At 42.4% G+C, this 21,387-nt stretch overlaps 1 protein-coding gene across 4 annotated transcripts in view; it reads right to left on the bottom strand.

The window, feature by feature from the left end:
* TIAM2 (TIAM Rac1 associated GEF 2) overlaps nt 1-21,387 on the bottom strand; it is a 178,169-nt gene that overhangs the window by 104,067 nt on the left and 52,715 nt on the right. For 3 of the 4 annotated variants that reach the window (XM_066615857.1, XM_066615885.1, XM_066615875.1), the window contains 2 exons: nt 4,622-4,714; nt 2,097-3,293 (listed from right to left, as the gene is read on the bottom strand). In XM_066615857.1, the coding sequence (XP_066471954.1) occupies nt 2,097-3,287 (1,191 nt within the window). In that variant the 5' untranslated portion in view covers nt 3,288-3,293; nt 4,622-4,714. Of the gene's footprint in view, nt 1-2,096; nt 3,294-4,621; nt 4,715-14,187; nt 14,268-21,387 lie in introns of those variants that run through there. The other variant, XM_066615866.1, reaches the window with a different exon arrangement.

Genomic DNA, 21,387 nt, shown 5'->3' with positions numbered 1-21,387 from the left:
CCTCACGAACGTTCGTCGTAGTCCTGTAGTCGTGTAAATGCACGGTGCAACCTGGCGTTTACATCTTTGTACCTATCACTGTGTGTTACTGTGTTTTGTCAAAGCATTTGATCTTTGATAGAAAGCTGTACTGTTTTTCTAAACACCCTGATCAATTTAAATTGATATATAATGAATGTCATTTATGGTACAAACCAGTCTGAAATACTGTAAGCAGGTTGGAATAGAAAGGCAGAGCGAAAACTTTAAAAATGAATAAAATGCCATAAAATTATCAACTAAGAACATACACGCGTTCAACTTGGCTCATACTTTTTGAACATCATGTTCGGCAAGTCTAATCACCCACTAGAGCAAACTAATCCATTTGTATTATCTGTGACTACACGAAGGAATTTTTATAAGAGCAGAGCACTTAACTATTCAGAGTTGAATGCTTTACATCTGATTTTAATTTTAAATTTGGCGGTGCTTATTTCCTAGACCTACTAATACATTTGTCTAAGGTAATAATTACACAATTCCCACCGAGCTCTGAAACACTGTGAGAATCTCCCCATATCTTTGGACACAATTTTAATGGCATTAAGGAGAACCAGGAGTTCTGCTGGGACGAGTATCCCCACTTGACATTCCATCACTGAAATGCTTAAAGTAGCAGATGTGTAGTGTAGAATAATTCATAAGTGATCAATGACCTAATGTCAGTAAACTCTGAAAGAAATTCAAGGCATCTATTCACAACTCCAGCAAAAGATCCCCACAAAGTTTTTTTCTCCACTGATGTTTATACAGTATTTCTTAAAGGGCTTGTTTTGCACATTTTTTTGCTTTTTCATCTAAGTGCAGAGCAAAGAGAACTGGTCTTCAATGGTACACTTCTGGTCCTCATGGCATGCAGCTCTGTGCACTCCTTAAAGGGTGTTCATAAAAAGCTGTGTCATGTTTTAGTAGGATGACCACTTCCTTCCAACATGCTGCCAAAAGCAGTATCGTGCTCCCACAGCTGCAGCTGTCATTGGAAAGGTCATGTTTCCCATAAAAAGTCAGTATTCAAATGGTATTTATTCAGTGTCATAAGCAGAAAAGGAAAGTTCAGTGAACCCAGACATCCAGCATTTACAATAATGCATGCCTAAGAGCAAGCAAGTGGTGATGCAATGTGCTTTGTGAGTCCAAGTTCATGCACTTGCAAGTTACAAGAACATGTGCACAATTCCCTCCATTTCCCACCTTTCTGTTGCTGTAAAACTAACTAGGGAGGGGTGACAAACAAGGTCTGCAGGCGGACCCACGGAAGCTCTTTATATGGCCCACATGATAATTGGGCTCTCCCTGCACCACCATCAGTTGCTCTCAGGTGCAGAGCTGTGAAGTGACTCATGGGCAGAAGCAGCACTACTAAAAGGGTGGCACTGGGAGAGCCAATTTTCCTGTGGGCCACTTTCAACAGCTTCACTTTTGCTGCAGTGTCACTGCTGAAAGGGTGTCCCACATGATAATTGGGCTCTACCAAGGTCATCCTTTCAGCAGTGCTGCTTCTGCCAAGATGCTGGGAGGGAGAAAGAGAGAAGGAGGCCACATAAAGCAAGGAATGGTACAAGAAGCAGACCAAGAGGGATGAGAAAGGAAGAAGCTGCCAAAGTGCTTGGGCAGCTCAACTATCACATGGGCCACCCTTTCTGCTGCACAGTTTCTGCCAAGTCATCACTTTGCACAGCTTCTCAGTGAATAGAACAAAATACACATCCCTTGCTCGTGAACTAGAAAATAGGACAAAGTGGGGAACTAAGGAATTATGCAGACAGTTGCCAATTAAGGAAGAGAAGCTCTAGACAGCCATGCTAAGCAGGAATTCATTCGCATATTCAACATAGTTTCATGGTCGAATTCTATCTTGCAGGTAAATATTTCAAATTAAAAATATACAAGGCTCAGTGCTCTATTTCTCTACCAGACCATTCAGAAGAAAATCTAATGTTTAAATAAGTTATCTAAGAAGTTTATTTAACAAGCCAAGTTGACCATATTCACAAAATGGTCAGGGTCTCAGACATATACTCCTAATAAGGCATCCAGTGAAAAGCTCCACATACCTGTAGCTTTCTTTTCTTTCTCGAGAGGCTTCCTGTCCAGTCACTGATCCGACGCATTCGGCTTTTCAATGTTTCTTTCTTGGTGGCATCTTCATTAAGGCCTGTGGATTTCCTGCAGGGAAGTGTGTAGGAAGAGTACTGTGGAAGCCCTCTGTGCTCTACCTTGGAAGGAACATCAATGGCTGAGGTAAAGGAAACACGGCTGCTTAAGCTGGCATGAGTATTGATGTAATCTGCAGAGAGTCCTATATCAGAGGTTTGACAGCTTCTTAAATTTGTATCCCTGTATAAATCACGGAGGGAAGAGAGAGATGAGCTTTGGTTCAATGGTTTCTTCAAGTCATTTTGTGGAAAGTTGATATTTGCATCTTGGGTGCTCCTGGACATGTATGACCCATCCAGTTCGTTCATTTCACCATTATTGCCCCAAGGAGCATCATACCATGAAGACTCTGAGCTTATGGAACTCCCCTTGCTGGATCGAAGCCTGGAGTCAGAGGCTGATAGGTGATGGCTTCCATCATCTGTACTAGAACTTTCCTTCACGTCAAGCAAGTTATTTCTCTCCAGCTCTGAAGCAGGTGAGTACCTTAGGAGTTGAACTGGTCCACTGGAGTCTTCTCGAGACACTGTGCTGTAACTGCTGCTGTTATGAAATTCAACCCTCAAACACCCATCGAGCTTTCCCAGAGTCTTAATGAGAACTTTGGGGCTCATTCTATCATCTGATGGTGGGGTAGATGCCAGGCTCTCATTCTTCCCATAACAATTTAAGAAGTGTCCATTGCAATCCCTGGAAGCAATATGGTTGTCTGTAACTTCAAAGTCTATGTAGTGAAAACCGTTTTCTGGCAAAAATGCATTGTTAGTCCCTTGGCTGTAATTCCCTGAGGTGTGAGTTCTGTGTTTGGCATGGATGCTGCTCTTGGACACTTTCACTGTTGTGTCGTTGAGCCTAGAGGAATAAGGCTGAGTGTTCTTAAAATGGGAAAGGCAGCTTCTGGCTAGAGATCGGGATTTATAGCTTGTGCCACTGACATTATGACCCCATCCATGTAAGGAGCAGGACTTCTCATCTTTTGTGGGGATGCTGTGAATTTTCAAAGAGCACGGCTTCTGTTTGGCACCAAATGTAGAATTAGCATGACTTTTTGTTCCCTGAATACTGTACTGGCTTTCCGAATTCCCCATTTTTCACTAAATTAAGAGAGCATAAACAAATGAGGTCAGCACACTTAGGTCAATTTAAAAAAAACAAAAAACTTTCTTATCTGTGAACTTCCCTGTTTGCTTATATGAAATGACACTTATTTGGGTTTATCCAGGTGACAAAATGCATTCTTAGCATGACTAGTTTGCATACAAGTTTTCATGAAGATCCCCTATACTGTATACAAGAGTAAGTGTCAAAGGCTGCCTTACAACTGCTATGGATCCCTCCTATCTCATTCCAAAATAAATATTTTATTAACATTAACAAGAAAGCCTAGATTGTCACACTTCAGGTGACTGAGGATGCAATCCTAACCCCTTATGTCAGTGTTTTCCAGCACTGGCATAGCAGTGCCAATGGGCCACGTGATGCATCCTGCAGTTGGGCGTCACTCACAGAGGCCTCCTCAAAGTAAGGGAATGTTTGTTCCCTTACCTCAGAGCTGCATTGCCCTTATGACAGTGCTGGAAAGCACTGACATAAGGGGTTAGGATTGTGCCCTGAGTATATCACAAAATCATCTTGCCCCAATGATCCGGAACCAACTACTTAGAGAAGGGTTGTAGTTCCATCAAAGGTGTAACGAACCTGAGGGGGCCCAGGTACTACACCAAGGAGGGGAAATAATTTTTTCCTGTGGATACCAGTGACCCATTTTAAAAATGTTTAAAAGGTAAAAGAAAAAAGCCAAGCGCTTTTGCAGACTTCAGCAACTCATACAGCTGCCTGGGTGCCTGCTCTGCTTACTTAGCACAATGGCTCCTTCCACCCTCCTTCTGACAGGGACTCCCCTTTCGCCAAACAGAAAGAGGAGAAGGCGGTCTCCTTTCTAGTTCGTGAGAAACCAAAGTGATGCCATTGGGGGACATCCTGACCCTGGGCACTGCAGCCCATAGGCATGCCTCTGAGCTCAGTGGCAGAACACACGCTTTGTATACAGACAATTTCAGGTTCTGGAACCCGGGAAAACCACTGCCAGTCAACAGTGAGCTTGGCTGCAACAATGAGCTGTCAGTCAATACTGAGCTTGATGGACCAGTGGTCTGTTTCCACATAAGACGAATTCCTACATTCCATAATGTGTGATGTATCCTGTATTTTGCAGTCCGTTAGTAAAAAAAAAGACCTCATATGGAGTCTCAGGGAGCCGGAGTAAGCTCTGTTCACAGTGACTTTCCAAACTATCCAAAATGAATAACTGTATACTTCACTACTTTTTACTATTTTAGTTTGTAAAGTCTGCATGATCAGGTAGGCTTTTGTGAAATCCTCTTAATTGTTTTCAAAATGTTAAGGATTGTGTCAGACATACCTATGGAATCACTCAATTACGCATAGAATGAGCAGTCTGTATCCTTGGCATTATCTTGATAGCTGGTCTTCAAAATGACTTTGATATGGATCCCTGAATCAGAAGCAAAGGAGAAACATCTAAGGCTGCAATTAAGAGTAAGTCTCATTCATCTCAGTGAGATGTACTTCTGAGTAAACAAGGACAGCAGTGTGCTGTCAGTCAAACATAAGCATTCATCTTTTATTGTAGGCATTCAGCTACCACATTCAGGGATCAGGTAAGATACTTCCAGAGAAAAGAAACAGAATCATGAGAAACAGCAATAATGGGGGGAGGCTGTATCAGTGGATCCCATTTCAGTGAATTGGGTCTGCACCCCCCCCACGCCACCTCTGGGAGCTCCGCTTTCCTCGCCTCCAGAGGGTCCTCTGAGGCTTCCCCGGCCTCCTATTGCCTTATAAGGCAATAAAAAAACATCATGGAAGACACTTTTTCATGTCAGGCTCCGTATGAGGCTGGCAGAGGCCGCAGATGGATGTCTGCAGCCTATACTGGGCTCAGAAGAAGGGGGAGGAATTCGCCCGTATTCGTGGTTTCAAGTAACTACAGGTGCAGCCTACTCATACATGCATTTTTTTATACATGGATTTGACTCAACACGAATGGCCCCTGCAAATAAGAAGGAATGTGCTGATCCCTGGAGAAGGGGAAAATGCACCCCTTTAAAATCAGTTGAAAAACTGAACAGTCCTTTATAGCCTCCTGTGTGTGTGTGTGTGTGTGTGTGTGTGTGTGTGTGTGAGAGAGAGAGAGAGAGAGAGAGAGAGAGAGAGCGCACGCGGCTGACAATTCATCAATCCTTCTCTCTTCAGGCGACCCTTCCCTTCCCCCTGAGCACATGAAAGAAAGGTGATCACTTTGCACTGGTGAAGGGAGGGGCTGAGTGAAGCGCTTGGAGGACAACTGATTGATGGATTGTCTTCTTAATGACTTATCTTAGAGTCAAAAGGTCAGCAAGGCTGTTTTTAAATCATCGGAGCAAAGAAACTTTGTTTTTTAAATTGATTTGCTATAGCGCGTTTTTTGCCATCCACATGAGTGCTTGGAACGGAACCCACGTGAATAATGAGTCTCAACCTGTACAAGGGTTCCAGAACGGAACACCTGTGGGTACAGGGGCACGCCTGTACATCCTACTGGTAAAACACAACTCTGAAACTGCAGCACACCCTCTCAGGTCCAGCCTTTAACAAGCGGAATTTGCTAAAAAATAGTTTTAGCATCAAAATTTGGAATAAAGGAGAAAATTGGGATGTACGATTCTTGATGCTTTAGAATATATAATGCTTTTTTTAAAAAAAACACATCTTCCTTTAACAGAATCATATCATCTGACTTTACTAAAGAGCATACTAAACAGTAAACACTGTTACATACATTGGGAGAATATTGGTGATCACAAACAGAGAGCATTCAGGCATAGTATGGAAGTCCGTTTCAGGGGGTTTATTGTCGTTTCGGGGGGGTTTCAGGGGGTTTATTATTCAGGGGGTTTATATAACACACAGTGGGTTTAGAGTCCATAAGTCACTGAGTCCAAGGCTAGAGAGCAGGACGTACCCAGTCTCGCCTTGCACGTGGCCAGCTGTGCCAGGCCAGGCTTCTTCCGCCGAAGCAGCCTCACTCCAAGAGACAAAAACAGGTAGCATGAGACTGGATACCACAAATCTCATTTTCAGAAAACAATCAGTACTGCTGCATTTCAAAGTAAAAGGGAAACATTTGTTCAGTAAAATGTTGCAGCAGGTCAAAAGTACGCAAGAGAAAAAGTATTTTTGCAGCTTTTAGGTATCAAGCTGAGTATGTAGCCCGAGTTCTCAGAACATGTGCCCCAGCTGAACAAAGATTATAACATTTACATTTTTCCCCAGTGAAACCAACATTCTATTTTAATTTTTGTCTAATTTAATTTTTTGTAATTAAAAAACTACAAAAAAAAACTCATTGCCCTTGCTGGCGTTTGGTTAGTCTGCAATGTTAATGTATACGATGTTAAAATAGTTAAAAGTTTAAAAAATTATCTTAAAACAGCACTGTCAGAAGCAAAACCTAAGGCCGAAAATCAGCAAATGACAAAAACTTTCAGGATCATATGCTATAATAACTATGTACATAAAACAACGTACATTTTCACTAAGGAATTTTGCTTTAAGGCTATGGGACAGTGCAATGACTTTTATTACACCAACATCCCGTGGTGGAGTTTTTTAAAGGAACTATGTAAATATTTATGACTTTTCTTTCTTGTAAGTACTAATTATTTTAACATATAAATGTCACCAACATAAAGCACAGTTAGGTTAACAGGCACAGCCCTATGCTGAAGATACAAGCTAAACAATACTGATGACTAGAAAGAAAACACTCCCACAAATTTTGCAAGCTTCCAGGTACTGAGTAAATGTAAGTCCTCAAAGTACTATTGAGCCCTGAAACACAGGGAAGTCTCCAATGAGGGCATTTATATTCAGAACCCTATGTTACAGGAGCATAAACTACATTCACAAAACCCAATTTGTCTAAAGAATCCATCAAAGACCATCTGGTCTTTACCATGATTGCATACTGACTGGGTAATCCTTTTTAACAGAGTGCATAGCAAGCAAGCTGCTGTTATAGACCTCAATATAACAGCACCAATCCTTCAGACTTAAGCCACTGATACAACTCCCATTGTGCAGGGATACAATGAAGAGGGTTAATGAATACGTCTATCAAAGGCAGGTATGCAAAATGAGCTGACATGCAACACAATGAACAGTTAAGACTACAACTGCTGCGTGTGAAAAGTGCTGTCATGGAGAATATTTTCTTATCACATAAGGCAACTTCCTAACACCAGAAAGACAACATGATAGCTTGCCAAGACTTAAAACTGTGTGTGCTTCCGTCTCAATTGCTCTTGATAAGCAACATTGTTTTGTTTATATCTCGTTAACTTTATTCATGAGCTGTGCCTCCCTCACTCCAAGATAATATAGTTTACTCTGTTTACACACACATTTGTTGGCAGATCCCCACCAAAAACTGGTGACCATCCAGTTGCCCTAGATGGCGGTCTCAAAAGGCTCTGAAGTGCAGGAAGATGATGGGTCTCATGTATGTCTATTTACTGTATAGAAGACTGCACAAATAATTTTTTTTAACGTAACATCAGGAAGAAACCAAAAAGAATAAAATAAGTCTAGTGACTTTTCTATCCCAGAAGATCATTTTAGAAGGAACAATACAGAAAAGTATAACCAGATCTCAGGATGTTTCTTAGAATTTAAGATCAGAATGAAGAGAATATGGAAACAGACAAGGAGAAGGGGTGGGATGGAGACTACTGTAGATCCACAAAACAAATAATAAATGTTATTGCTGGCTTCTTAAAGGCAATTATTTACAGTCAAGTAGCCATTCCACTGGTGGTCACAACAATCACATCTGACTACTCCACCAATGAACATAATGCTATTTATTTTGCAGACCTGTTGTGGAAAACAGTTTGAACTCCCTCTTTTCTCCAATTCTTACAAATTATTAATTATTATTATTTATATGCCTCTTTTCAACTAAAAGTTCACAAAGCAGTTTACAGAGAAATATCAAAATGGCTTCCTGTCCCAAAAAGGCTCACAATCTAAAAAGATGCAAAAGAATACCAGCAGACAGCCACTAGAACAGACAGTGCTGGGGGGAGGTGGGCCAATTACTCTCCCCCTGCTAAAAAAAGGAGCACCCACTTGCAAAAGTGCCTCTTACCCAATTAGCAGGAGTAGAAATGGGGGTACAAACAGGGTACAAAAATTACGAACAGAAGATCATTTTCCCCCTTCACCCTCCTATGTCTAATAAGTTTATATACAGATATGATCAGGATTTTTGCATTAGCAGACTTGCTCAGCAGGGAATTCATATAGTTGACAGACTCACAAGAATATAGTATAAAGTAGCTTTCCCTTTTCAAGCTGTACAATTTGAAATTTTTATACAAAACCCTCACATACAAAATAACATTAATGCACCTTTTGCCATGACCACAAGTGGCTTTTTATATCAAATAACTGGAGCTGTGCATGACATTCACTTTTCAGCTGAAATAAATAAGAGAGTACTTCCTGGCAAGAATTTAATGTAGTTCTGAAAACTATGCATTTGAATCACATGCTCTTAAAAATCAAAAGCAAAGTTTTTGATTTCTGCAATCCTAGCCACAGTGCTGTGCCAAAAACTTACCAATGTAACTCTATATTGTATACTTAGAGAAAGTTTTTTTTTAATTATATGCCAAGATTTGCAATGAATCCAAACAACAACCAATTATAATTTTTTTTTAAATGATTTAGTCTTCAGCAACTTCCTTACCTCATTTGAAACAAGTGCTCCAGATATAGCTGTACTGCTACCTGCCTGTTACAAGGGTCTTTCATACAGCTGGAAACAGAAATGTCTATCTCTTTGATATTAGCAGTCTTAGAATTATGATATGATCATGAGCTGCATCGGTAAAGCAGCTACCACGTTTTCCAGACTCACAAAGAGAGTCTGGTCCAACAAGAAGCTGACGGAACATACCAAGATCCAGGTCTACAGAGCTTGCGTCCTGAGTACACTTCTGTACTGCAGCGAGTCATGGACTCTTCGCCCACAACAGGAGAGGAAACTGAGCGCTTTCCACATGCGCTGCCTCCGACGCATCCTCGGCATCACCTGGCAGGACAAAGTTCCAAACAACACAGTCCTGGAACATGCTGGAATCCCTAGCATGTATTCACTGCTGAAACAGAGACGCCTGCGTTGGCTTGGTCATGTCGTGAGAATGGATGATGGCCGGATCCCAAAGGATCTCCTCTATGGAGAACTCGTGCAAGGAAAGCGCCCTACAGGTAGACCACAGCTGCGATACAAGGACATCTGCAAGAGGGATCTGAAGGCCTTAGGGATGGACCTCAACAAGTGGGAAACCCTGGCCTCTGAGCGGCCCGCTTGGAGGCAGGCTGTGCAGCATGGCCTTTCCCAGTTTGAAGAGACACTTTGCCAACAGTCTGAGGCTAAGAGGCAAAGAAGGAAGGCCCATAGCCAGGGAGACAGACCAGGGACAGACTGCACTTGCTCCTGGTGTGGAAGGGATTGTCACTCCCGGATTGGCCTTTTCAGCCACACTAGACGCTGTGCCAGAACCACCTTTCAGAGCGCGATACCATAGTCTTTCGAGACTGAAGGTTGCCAATATGATCACAAAAGAATGGCGGCATGACACAATTCAACTACAGAAGCTATATGTGACCCTTCCTGTACACAGTCTGTCTCAGAGATTGAATCTGGACCATACTATTTCAGCTTTCTAAATCTAAAAGATTTACTTACTCACTCATAGCGCAAGCATGGCACTGGGTGTCAGAAGAGCCATAAAGCACTTTTCAAAACACCCAAAGAGTAAGCAGCACCGGCAGGAAGGTCTTTGCAATCTGGGTGTCGCATCCAGCCCGATGGTCGCTGGGGCAGGTAAGTGCTGTGTCAGGCAGCAGGAAGGAATGCAGGACAGAGGCAGGGAGGGGATGTTTCAGTTGGGGTAGGGCAAGGAGGAGGTGATTCAGGCCCACGAGGGGTTGGGTTGGCAGAAGTGGCATCCACCATAACCTAAACCCTTCCTAGGCCTGAAAGCCCTAAAAGGGGTTACTTAGTTCTGCACCAGCAATTTAGCTGGTGCAGATCTGAGTAGCCCCACTGAGCAGGCTGGAGCTCTACACGGGGTAAGGGAATAAATATTCCCTGCTCAATTTCAGTACTGGATTCAGTGTGGCCCAGTAACCCCACTGATCAACGCTGAATAGCATTGGGTCATTATTAATACATAGTAGTCACAACTTTAAGAGACACTAAAAGCAAGGGTTTTGATAGATTGTGGTACCACACCATCTATCCCAGTACAAAAAAGAGTAGTAAATATGTGCAACTATCAATTATCTTGAGCATGCACTCTAATTAGCCTTGTTCTTGTTTCTAAATTTTAAAGTCACCTTAATGAGGGTTGAATTTGTCACATGTAGTTAACAAGGATACACATGCAATGTTATAACTTAATGGCCATGCCATGCTATTATTTTTGTTGCAATATACACATGAAAGCTGATCAGTGTGTTGTTGCTGCTGTTGGTTTGTTTATGTAACCTACAGTTGAATCCTGAAAATTTGCAGTTCAGCAGCAAGATTTAAAGATATTATGGCAATTTTTTACTTTGTTACTGTAGTCAAAAAGAGAATGGAAACTGTCTTCATGAGACACACACAACCAAGTGTGATTGAGACTGTGTGCAGCGCATGAGAGTCTAGTACTGTCAAACTAGTACTGTCATACTCAGAAACAGTATTATCTGGCCCAAAACAAAGTTCTTGTTTTAGAATTACTGTGTCACTAACACACATTTTAGTTTACAGGTATGAAGACCAACAGTGCAAAAGCTAAAATAAATCTAGTCAAAACAAAAAAAGTCAGTCAACTACTTAAATAATGACATTGGAGCAGCCACTTTCAACCACGGTGCCATGGCACATTGATGTGCCATAAGTGGTCCATGGGTATGCCACAGGAATTTGGGGGAAGGTCATTTATTACTAGGGCCAATGGATGATGTGAGCCTTGCACTGGCAGCACGGCATGCCTTGTCAATTGTCAAAAACCTGATGGTGTGCCTTCACAATTTTAGTGCCTTGTCAGTGTGCTATGAGATGAAAAAGGTTGAAAATCACTGCATTGGAGGGTGAAGGCGAGTGTGCTCCCTGGGGCATTTGGTGGGCTGTGAGATACAGGAAGCTGGACTAGATGGGTCTATGGCCTGATCCAGTGGGGCTGTTCTTATAAAACTGTAGGGTTGGGATGTGGGAGAGGCAGGCTCCAATCCCTGTACATTGTGTGTTTTCTAGGGTAAGAAGTTATTCCACCTACCTCACTATACAGTTGTTGAACAGAAGGATTATAAAGCACTTTATGCAGTACAGGTATAGCCTAATTATCCATGGATTTTTCACCTGTGGTTTTATCTAAATGGGATGAGAAGGGTCCTTTAAATTAAAGGAAAAAAGTCATTTAATAATAGTCTCCTTAATGCAAGAGAGGGCAGCCAGTTGACAATCCATCAACCATTCTCTCTCCAGGCGCTTAGAACAGCTTCACTCCAAGGCAAGCAACCCTCCCTTCCCCCGAGCACATGAGAAAGATAATCACTTTGCATTCTCTCTCATCACTGCACTCTGGGTGAAGGGGGGGTCGCTGGCTCAGAGTGAAGCCTTTCTAAGCACCTGGAGAGACTGATTGATGGATTGTCTGCCTAATGACTCTGTCTTACATCACAAAAGTCAGCAAGGCTGTTTTTAAATCGCCTAGCAAACAGACTTTTTTAAAAAATTGATTTGCTTTAATGCTATTTTTGCCATCCACATGAGTTCTGGGAATGGTATGCCCGCAAATAACTCAACCTGTAAGCAATTCAGTACAAGTGAAAGAAGAGTTTTTGCCAGAGTTTGCAGCTTTATCTTCCTTCACCTAAATCACAGGCTCCCTTGACATGCAAGGTCTTTGCTGTCCAGTCTGAGGATCCTCTCCATTCCCTAACAGAGGTTTTAAGAGTTACTGACCACCAGAGTTCCTTCTATCAAAGCTACTGGCACCTACCCAAGAAGGCAGCAGTGAACCAACATCATCATTGCGGAGGTACTCTGAAATGTCACTGCTACTACTGGTCCCAGACAAATGATCAGTGGATGATCAACAGGAGCTAAGGGCAACATTGGTGCTCTTCCTAAACACAACTGAAATTATCAAGTTCTTGATGTTCTACAGAAGGTAATATTTGAAGCAACTTTTTCCTTTAATCTTTTACAAAGATACTATGGCTACTACTGTATCACAGGCAGCCCAACCCTATGTGGGCCTTGTGCTGCTGGAACTAGCCAGTGGCGAACTTAACCTGTCCCACTCCCAGGTCCATAGGCACAGTTTCTGACAGTGTCGGCAGCCACAGTGAGGCTTCCTACATGGTCCTAGCATTGTGCAAGCTCAGCGCCCAGAGCATCTGCCCCGTTGCCCAGCACCAGGTCCGCTGCTGGAACTAGCATTCCAGCAGGGTACGGCTGTCACTAAGTGCTATAGATCGTCCAGAGCAAGCTAGGCTGCCACTGAAAGTAATGGCTCACCAGTTGATTTTCCACATCCCCTGGTACCAGAAAGTCAGCGCAGGGGCAGCAGGGAGGTAGGAAGGGGCGGAATGGGGAGGAGCTGGCAGCAGAAAATTGCAACCAATATCCTATTCCCTTGTCCAGGCCTTGATCCACCTTCCCAGATCCACTCAGACTTGAACCAGCGAAATGGCTGGCTCAGGTCCAAGCACACCAGGGAAGGCTCTGGAGACTTACCCCTATTCCTTACTCAGATGAATGTTCCCTTATCCAGAGGAGACCTTTGGGGCTGCTCCCTGCAGGATGTGGTGCACACTCGGTGACACACCTTCATTCGTGGGGAGGGAGGGAAAGGATGGAATTGGGGCCTTAGAACACTTCAATTCTTTTTTTAAAAAAGTTGCAACAAATTTCATTAAAATCAACAGGAGCCATTTCCAAATAATGTGTTTGGAATAGGGTTTTAGTTTCTCCCACCAAAGGAAGAAGAAAAATTGACTCATTCATTAGCAACAAATGCAGTTGGCAGTAACAGCTTGGCCAGGTCCCTTCGGCTGCAAAGAAGAATAATCACTCTTAATAAAGACAATTCCTCCTCTTTATAAAAGCATTTTGCTTGAGTAAGCATAGAAAAATAGACCAGCTTGATCAGACCAAGGGTCCTTCTAGTCTAGCATCCCATTTCCAAGAACAACCAGTGAGATAATTGGTGTTTGGGACAACAAATGTATCATTAGAATAGTTACATAGTGTGGCAAATGACATTCCATCTGGGAAACTGTGCAATTCCTTAACACTCCATCTTGTCTGAGGAAGAAGGAAATTTCTAGGCTCTGATTCAAAAGATACTTGATCCAATATCAGAGCAAGTCCTGGACTGAAGTATTCATCTCTTTTGGTTTTATTTGGGTTCAAATAAAAATAATACAGAAGCATAAAACAATAAGTTTTAAAACTAGTTAACGTTTGCATATTTCCACTCAAAATTACAGGGCAGGGTAGACAAAAATCCAAGAGTAGTTTGTGCATTAGTCATACTAGTGTGTAGTATTACAGGCTCTACCACAGGAATCTTCCCTATAAGAAAATAATTCTCTCAGCTTTCAAACTGTATGGCAATTTGAATAGCAGAAGATTCAGAAGGTTAGAAGAACTAGCAAGCTCAGGAAAGTCGCTGATATGAGTGCTGAAAGGGAAAAGCATCCCTTCCAATCTGTTCCGAAAAGGAAGTAAAACACCAAAACCAAGAGAGAGAGAGAGAGAGATTCCCAACAGATCTGCCTTGTGCACCTTCCCAACCTTTTCTTATTCTGGCAAGATTCATGGTCCCGTCCCCCATCCCCACCACTGCTCATCAGACTTACTTCTGAGTGCTTCTGCTCCTGCCCGTTTCTCCAAAACGTGTCACAAAATCATTCAGTGCCTAGCGGCGCAGACTTCTCTCTCTGTCTCTCTGCCTCTGGAAAGCCAGGAAACTGTGTCCAACTCTCCAAAACGTTCAGCTGTTGTGGGCTAAAAACAGATCCTGTGCTACGCTGAATATATTTTTGTCTGCAAGCTACACACCCTCGTCGTGTTCAATTTTTTCCATTGGTGGAACGGGATGATGCAGACTTAACCAGAAAGTGGTTTTCCATGGGCCGCTTGAAATGATTAGCCGGGACAGCTTGCCATAATGCCTCTAAGCCATCAGGGAATACTCCATGACTAGGCTGTTGTTTGACCCCACATTCCTGAATTACCACCAAAGTGCCATAGGAAAGCTACTAACAGGCCTGCTGAATAAAGGTTTGCTTGCTCAAGAGGGGGGGTCAGTGTCTCTTTCTAACAGTTAATTAATAATGCATACCTCAAACATTCTTCCTTTCATATACGGTGCCCAGGTAAACAAACAACTTCCCAAACCACAGTTGGAATGCTAACAGTCGTGAAGGGGTTTTAGTTTTGAGAAAATGTTATCATTTTACATAATATTAGGTGGAGGCAAACCTGACACTCTTCTTGCTTGTGCTGTATAAGCAATGTTGAAAATTCAGTGGATTCCACCACCACCACCCCAATTACTACAGCAATGCTAGAAATATGGGCCAATATAAGCTTGGCTACATTAGAATGGACTAGTAGGAATCTAAACTGTCATGATCCCCCCCCCCCCCACACACACACACACACACAAAACAGTACAGGACAATGTGCCTTATTAGAAAGCATAATAGGGAAGCTGACACTACAAGGTAAACTTGTTGGGTTAGACCTGAAAGGGTTGGTTTGACGATGCATATATAAGGAGAGCCCTTCTGGATCAGTCCAAAAGCTCATCTAGTCCAGCTTCCTGTAACTCACAGTGGCCCACCAGATGCCTCAGGGAGCACACAAGACAACCAGAGACCTGCAACCTGTTGTCACTCTCTTGCAGCTGGCATTCTGAGGTAGCCTACTTCCATCCAACCAGCCCCATATTTAATAACATGCATACACATGACGCACAGAAAACCTGGTTCCTCCCCATTTTCCTTATTTCCCCCAGAAATCATCTTAATTACAGATGGTGGGGAGGGCATGTGCTTGTCCAGACAAACCAGTGCACATACACATACTGCTAAATCAACTTTTAACAAAGGTTTGTAATGTGTGTAAAGGACTGGGCAATCCCCCCCCCCCACACACACACACACTCTATTAGAATACATTATGAGGAAAGCAAGGGGAACAAGAGGAGGAGTCTGAATGAAGGTCATTAAAAGCATGGACCTGGGTGTTTTTTGTTTTTAGAAACTGCCTCAATTTTGCTTTACGGCTGTGAGCTCTCCAGGTTGGTTGGCTTTAAAACAAACTTAAGCGGAATTCAAGAACTATGTTTCCGTTTCCTACACAGATCCCTTTACCAGTTTCTGAAGTATCTGGAACACATTTCTTTTCAAGCCTGCCTTTCTTGCACATTCTGCTGCTACTTCATGAAAGCATAAGACAGTTGGGGGGGGAAAGCTAGCTGCTTTTGTAAGCCTGCTACATTAATTCAACAGGCAGCTACAAAGATAAATTATGACAGCCCCTTCAGAGATGTGAAAACCAGGAAAGAGTTGGACAGCTAAGTCATTCACAAGCACAGAACAGAGCAGAAGTGCCTTTTTCTCTACTACCCTAAGCAGATGGAAGTGCCATTAAAAGTAAGGAGCATCTTTTCATTCTCTCTTAGCAGCAACTCAAGGAAGGTATTATGCTGGCATTGTTTGCATGAGACACACACATGTACACACAATAAATTTGTCCTTTTCCACAAAAACATTTGTGTTGGGTACAATCCACAATCCAAATAAATTTGCAATTGGGGTCCTAGATCAAAAAAAGACTTCCAGACCTTTGCTTCAAAGCAACTGACTATATAAAAGACAAAGGGCATTTTTAGAAAATACAAAGGATACTTTTGAAAATGGGGACTATATTATAACAGGCCAGCCCTCCGTATGTTGTAACAGTGGTACAGACGTTGCTTATCTGTGGCTTCATTCAACACTGCTGCTGCAATGTTTAAAACCAGGGCTTAACCACATAACGCCAGCTGCATGGCTCCTTCCCATTTAACCACTGCTGGCCAAAAGTGGCAATCAAATGGGACAGGCCTCACCCATGGTTTTGAAATGTTATAGAAGCAGTGTGGAATGAAGGAATGGCTGAGAGGCATCCACTTCACTGGTAACACTGAAAGGCACCAAATGGTTGGCAACCTTCCTTCAGTCTCGAAAGACTATGGTACAAGCCTACAGCACCTGGTATTCCCATGCTGTCTCCCATCCAAGTACTACTACTACTAATAATAATAATAACAGGTATTTATATACCGCCTTTCTTGGTCTTTATTCAAGACTTTATTCAAGTCTTTAGGCAGGCTTTATTAAATCCCTTATTAAATAGGGATTTTTACAATTTAAAAGAAGGTTCTTTCTTTCAAGAACCACTACATTCAGGTGTTTCATTCTGATCTGGCTTCACATTCTGGCCATCCTCCCCACGTTCAGAGCAGACGGAAATAGCTCAGCTTCAGCTTGTCAGCTGCTTCAAGGTCGCACAGTGCCGGTGGCCTCGAACTGGCGACCTTGTGGATGTTATCTTCAGGCAGACAGAGGCTCTACCCTCTAGACCAGACCAGACCTCCTGCCCTGCTTAGCCCTCCTGCCCTTACTAACCAGGTCTGACCCTGCTTGGCTTCCGAGATCAGATGAGATCGGGCACGTGCAGGGTAACAGTTGCACCACTGTCATCGCTATCCAAGTCTCACAGAACTTACAGATCCTGATCACCTGATTTACAGCTTTTGATCTCTTCCAAATCAGTTTTTTTTAATTCTTTAAAAAAGAGACTTTGAGAGAGAAAAAAACTCACGTTAATAACATGAATACAAACGAAGCAAAAGAATGCAAACAGATTCATCTCGGTGTTAATACAGTCAGCCATCTTCAGGCTTCACAGCAACAGATTTGAATATATGCAGGTACTCCGAGCCCATACCTGGAATGCCTCAGAGGCCTCCTGGATACAACCAGAAGTGCCTTCGGGTCACATCTGGAAGGACTTCTGAGGAGTGGGCAGGCTGCACACAGCCTCCCCATGTCTCAGAAGTTCTCCCTGATGTTTCTGAAAAGGCATTTCTGGTTTTTCGGAAGGGGCCACTTTCTGTGTGGAGTTTGCACATTCTCCCCATGTCTGTGTGGGTTTTCTCTGCCCCAGAAAGCTCACATTTATTTCAGTTTTTAATATTAGAAGTACTTTGAGTTTTTATTTAGAAGTTTAGTGATGTTTTTGTGACCGGAAATATGCTATAGGAAATTAACTCTTGTTTACCTATATCAATTAGCCAATGGTGAAGTAGGTTTTGTTATAAGTCGTTTCACTTAAAATTGCAGTTTCCAAGAACGTAATAACTTTAAGCGAGGACTTGCTGTACTGCTCTTATATTCTCTACTAGGCAAACATCAGCACACACGTTCACTCCATTTAGCTGCACCCATTTTTGTTAAGATGGCTCTTATGCCCTTCTCAAGAACCAAGTTGTAAAACAACATGCAGGTCACCATATCCCTGCTTTAACATGCAATCAAAGTTCACTGGCTCCCACAACAGTCCCCTAATTTTCATCGTTTAAGTGTAACAGTTTTGGAGGGAATTCAGGTTCCACCATGACTGATCAAAGAAATCATCTTCAAATGTTAAGCAGTATATTACACAGGGTACTACATTTGTCAATTAAGCAAAGGGCCCAATCCTATCCAACTTTCCAGCGCTGATGCAGCCACAATGCAGCCCAAAGTTAAGGGAACAAGTGTTTCCTTACCTTGAGGAGGCCTCCATGAGTGCTGCCCTACCGCAAGATACAGAACATACCCCATTGGCATGGCTGCATTAACACTGGAAAGTTGGACAGGATTGGGCCCAAAGACTATCCATTAGTGCTTCTTTACAGAATCTACATAAAAATGAATGGACAAGAAATACATGCCTAAAATAGCAACATCCAAAGGAAAAAATGGACTATAATGTTAAATGAAACGAAGGAGAAAAATTTAAAATAAATGTGCAATACTCCAGCAGTACTACTTGTAAGCTGAATGTTGTATTGGAATTTGTTTTGCAGCAACAAGAAAAGCTGCCCAAGGCAAAATTAATGACACAGACAAGTTCAACATCTGCCAAGGCATCTAATCACTCTCAACCATTTTGCTGGTTGGAGATGCTTTTGTTTGACTTGACAGGTTCTTAATGGCCTGATGTATTCAGCAAGTCTCAGAGGGCTCCATCTACTCATGGGGAAGGAGGGGAGGGAAGAATAAGAATTGGCACACAGGCAGTCTTTTACTCCCTTAGAGCCTATCATGCTAATCAAGTGAACCACCATGTGGTCCATTTTAATTATGCAATTTAAATAGACAAAAAATGTCCTTTATCCTCAAAAGGGATAGGGAGCAATACTTGAGAACATACTTCTCTAGCTTTAAAAAGACATGGGTTTAAAAATAAATGCAACATTCTTGTTCCAATACTTTACTTTTTTAAACAGTACCAGAGACGCCTTCTGCGTGAGGCACAACACTAAAACTTAATCCTACAAATTATCATAGTGAGAAATGAATCTGTAGTGTGGTAATCCTTTCCCCTATAATCAATCATTTCAGCTGCTATCTATACATGCTTTCCTTGGGGTAAGCCCCACTAGCACATAAAGACACACGGAGACTTGCTTTTGAGCACACACACATAGGATTGTGCAGTTTGATGGATGACCATGAAAAGACCCAGATAAACAGCAAACACATGTAACAAAACAGCTCAGTCAAGGAAGTCAGCAAGCTTCCTTACAATGACCTGTCTTATCAGCGATCAGAAACCAGTTCTGCTCTACTCAAACTACCTTGCTTGATCTCTTCCCCCCCCCATGAAGATTTCAAGTCTGCAGAACAAGATTTAGAACAAAGAAGCTACATGATTTTCTTGAAAAACTATAGGATTCTTATCTCATTTCAATGGTCTCTGAAGAGATAATTGAATGTTATTTTTAATAAGATATGTATGCATTTACTAGTGAAAGATACAAATAACATTGTAGAGAAAAGACAGCCAGCTGTTTAAATGGCTATGGAGTAAACTCGAAAATGGTTCATTATCAATTTGTGAAATGATCACAAATATTTATTATTTGCAAAGGGAGTAACAATATGTACAAAGTTATATGTAACTTAATCTATTCAATGCTAGCTTCATCACAAATCATTCTCAAAAGTGATACCCTATCAGGATAAAGGATTCCAATGAAAGTAAATGCTTAAGTTTATGATCAGAGGCTCATATGTTTTGTTTGGTAGTAATGAAGTGACTGGAAGATGACATTAAGTAGCTCTATTTAAAATAAAATGTTTTGCCATAAGAGCGGTTGAAATATCCAGTGTCAGACAACTATAAGAAAAACACAATATGTGAAGAAAAGAACTAGTGTGCTCAAATTAATCTCAAACAATCCCATTGTAGAATTTCCACTTCCAGATGACTGCTTCCCCCATGATGGTCCTGTTAACCTAGAAGCAAAACAGGAAGTACAACATCAAAGACGCACTAGTTATCATGGGGCTTTGAAGATGATGATGTTTGGTACAAAGGTTTTCATTTCCACCCATTCCTCCATGTCAATTCTGCTATTATGCTGAGAAAGGCAGTGGCACAGCTAATGTCTGGCTTATAGGAATCCAGAATGCAAAAGAGAACTATTTTTGGAGACTACAGATGCCTGGAAATGACCTTATTTAAACTTTAGAGCAGTGGTTCTCAAACTGGTGGGTCACGACTCACCAGTTTGTGTAACGCTTCCCTGTCCCTTTAAGGGAAGGGGGAAAGGGAGGGAGGTAGCAACCCAGGATCACATAGCTAAGGGGGGCAAGGGGGGTGCTTTCCACTTACTGTGTAGGGCTGCAGCAGGAGGTGCGGGGAGCCCTGTGCAGCCCTCCGCTGCGCTCCCCGACTCTTGGAATCTTCAGTAAAAGTGGGCACAAAGCACTTCCATTTGTAGGAGGCACTTTGCACCCACTTTTATTTTAGATTCCAAGAGTCAGGGAGCACGTCAGAGGGCTGCGCAGGGCTCCCTGCACCTCCTGCAGCCCTACACAGTAAGTGGAAAGCACCCCTGCTCACCCCCCTTAGCGACACGATCCCGGGGATCCTGTCGCTGCCCTAGTCTCTCCCCTTCAAGAACTTACTGAGGGAGTAAAGCTCCCCCAAAGTTTGAGAATTGCTGCTTTAGAGAATTTGCACACCACATTTCACAATTCAGAACTCACAACCAATTGTTCAATGAACACAGAAAACAACAACTGCAAGGACTAAAATATTCAGGCATTTCATGTAAGCACCCAAAAAAAACCAAAAAAACTACTGGGCCAATATTCCACAATCATCCAGCATTCTTTCTACCAACCATGGTCAGGTATCCATCCTCTTGCTATTAGCTCCCAAAATTTTACTAGTCAGAATAAGGCGGGTTTTGAAGGTTGCACGCATTATTCAAGCAGCTGGAGGGGGGGTGGTAAATGATGGCCCCATGAAATCTGGTATGAGTATACCACAAGAAGGGTTGCATCCAGATTATATATATATATATATATATATATATATATATACATACACACACACACACACACACACACACACACACACACTTCTTTAGTGAATCTGCTGTGACACACGCGAAACATTTCTGGCACACATACTCTTATGCAGATGTGCCCACAAGCAGGAGGAAAACCTGTAGTCACTCTTCTTTGCAAGTACATCTGTATGTAGTCTAGGAGATCTGGGTGGAACCATTAAATATGAATTACGAAAGCCTCTTTACCAGGAATGTGTGCCAGTCACTGCACGGACTCATAAGTTGAATCACAAGTTTTCAATGTCGACTTGAGTCTACTCACAAGTCATAACAGGTGGCTGTCGCAACCCATCCCGAGCCACTGTAGAGTCATTTTCGACTCTTGTTTGAGTCATTACAAGAAACAAGTTGCAAGGTGAGTCACGCAAGGCCAAAA

The sequence above is a fragment of the Tiliqua scincoides genome, chromosome 1 (genome assembly GCF_035046505.1).
Source record: "Tiliqua scincoides isolate rTilSci1 chromosome 1, rTilSci1.hap2, whole genome shotgun sequence".
Classification (NCBI taxonomy): Eukaryota; Metazoa; Chordata; class Lepidosauria; order Squamata; family Scincidae; genus Tiliqua; species Tiliqua scincoides.
This window is presented reverse-complemented; position numbering and strand designations above follow the sequence as displayed.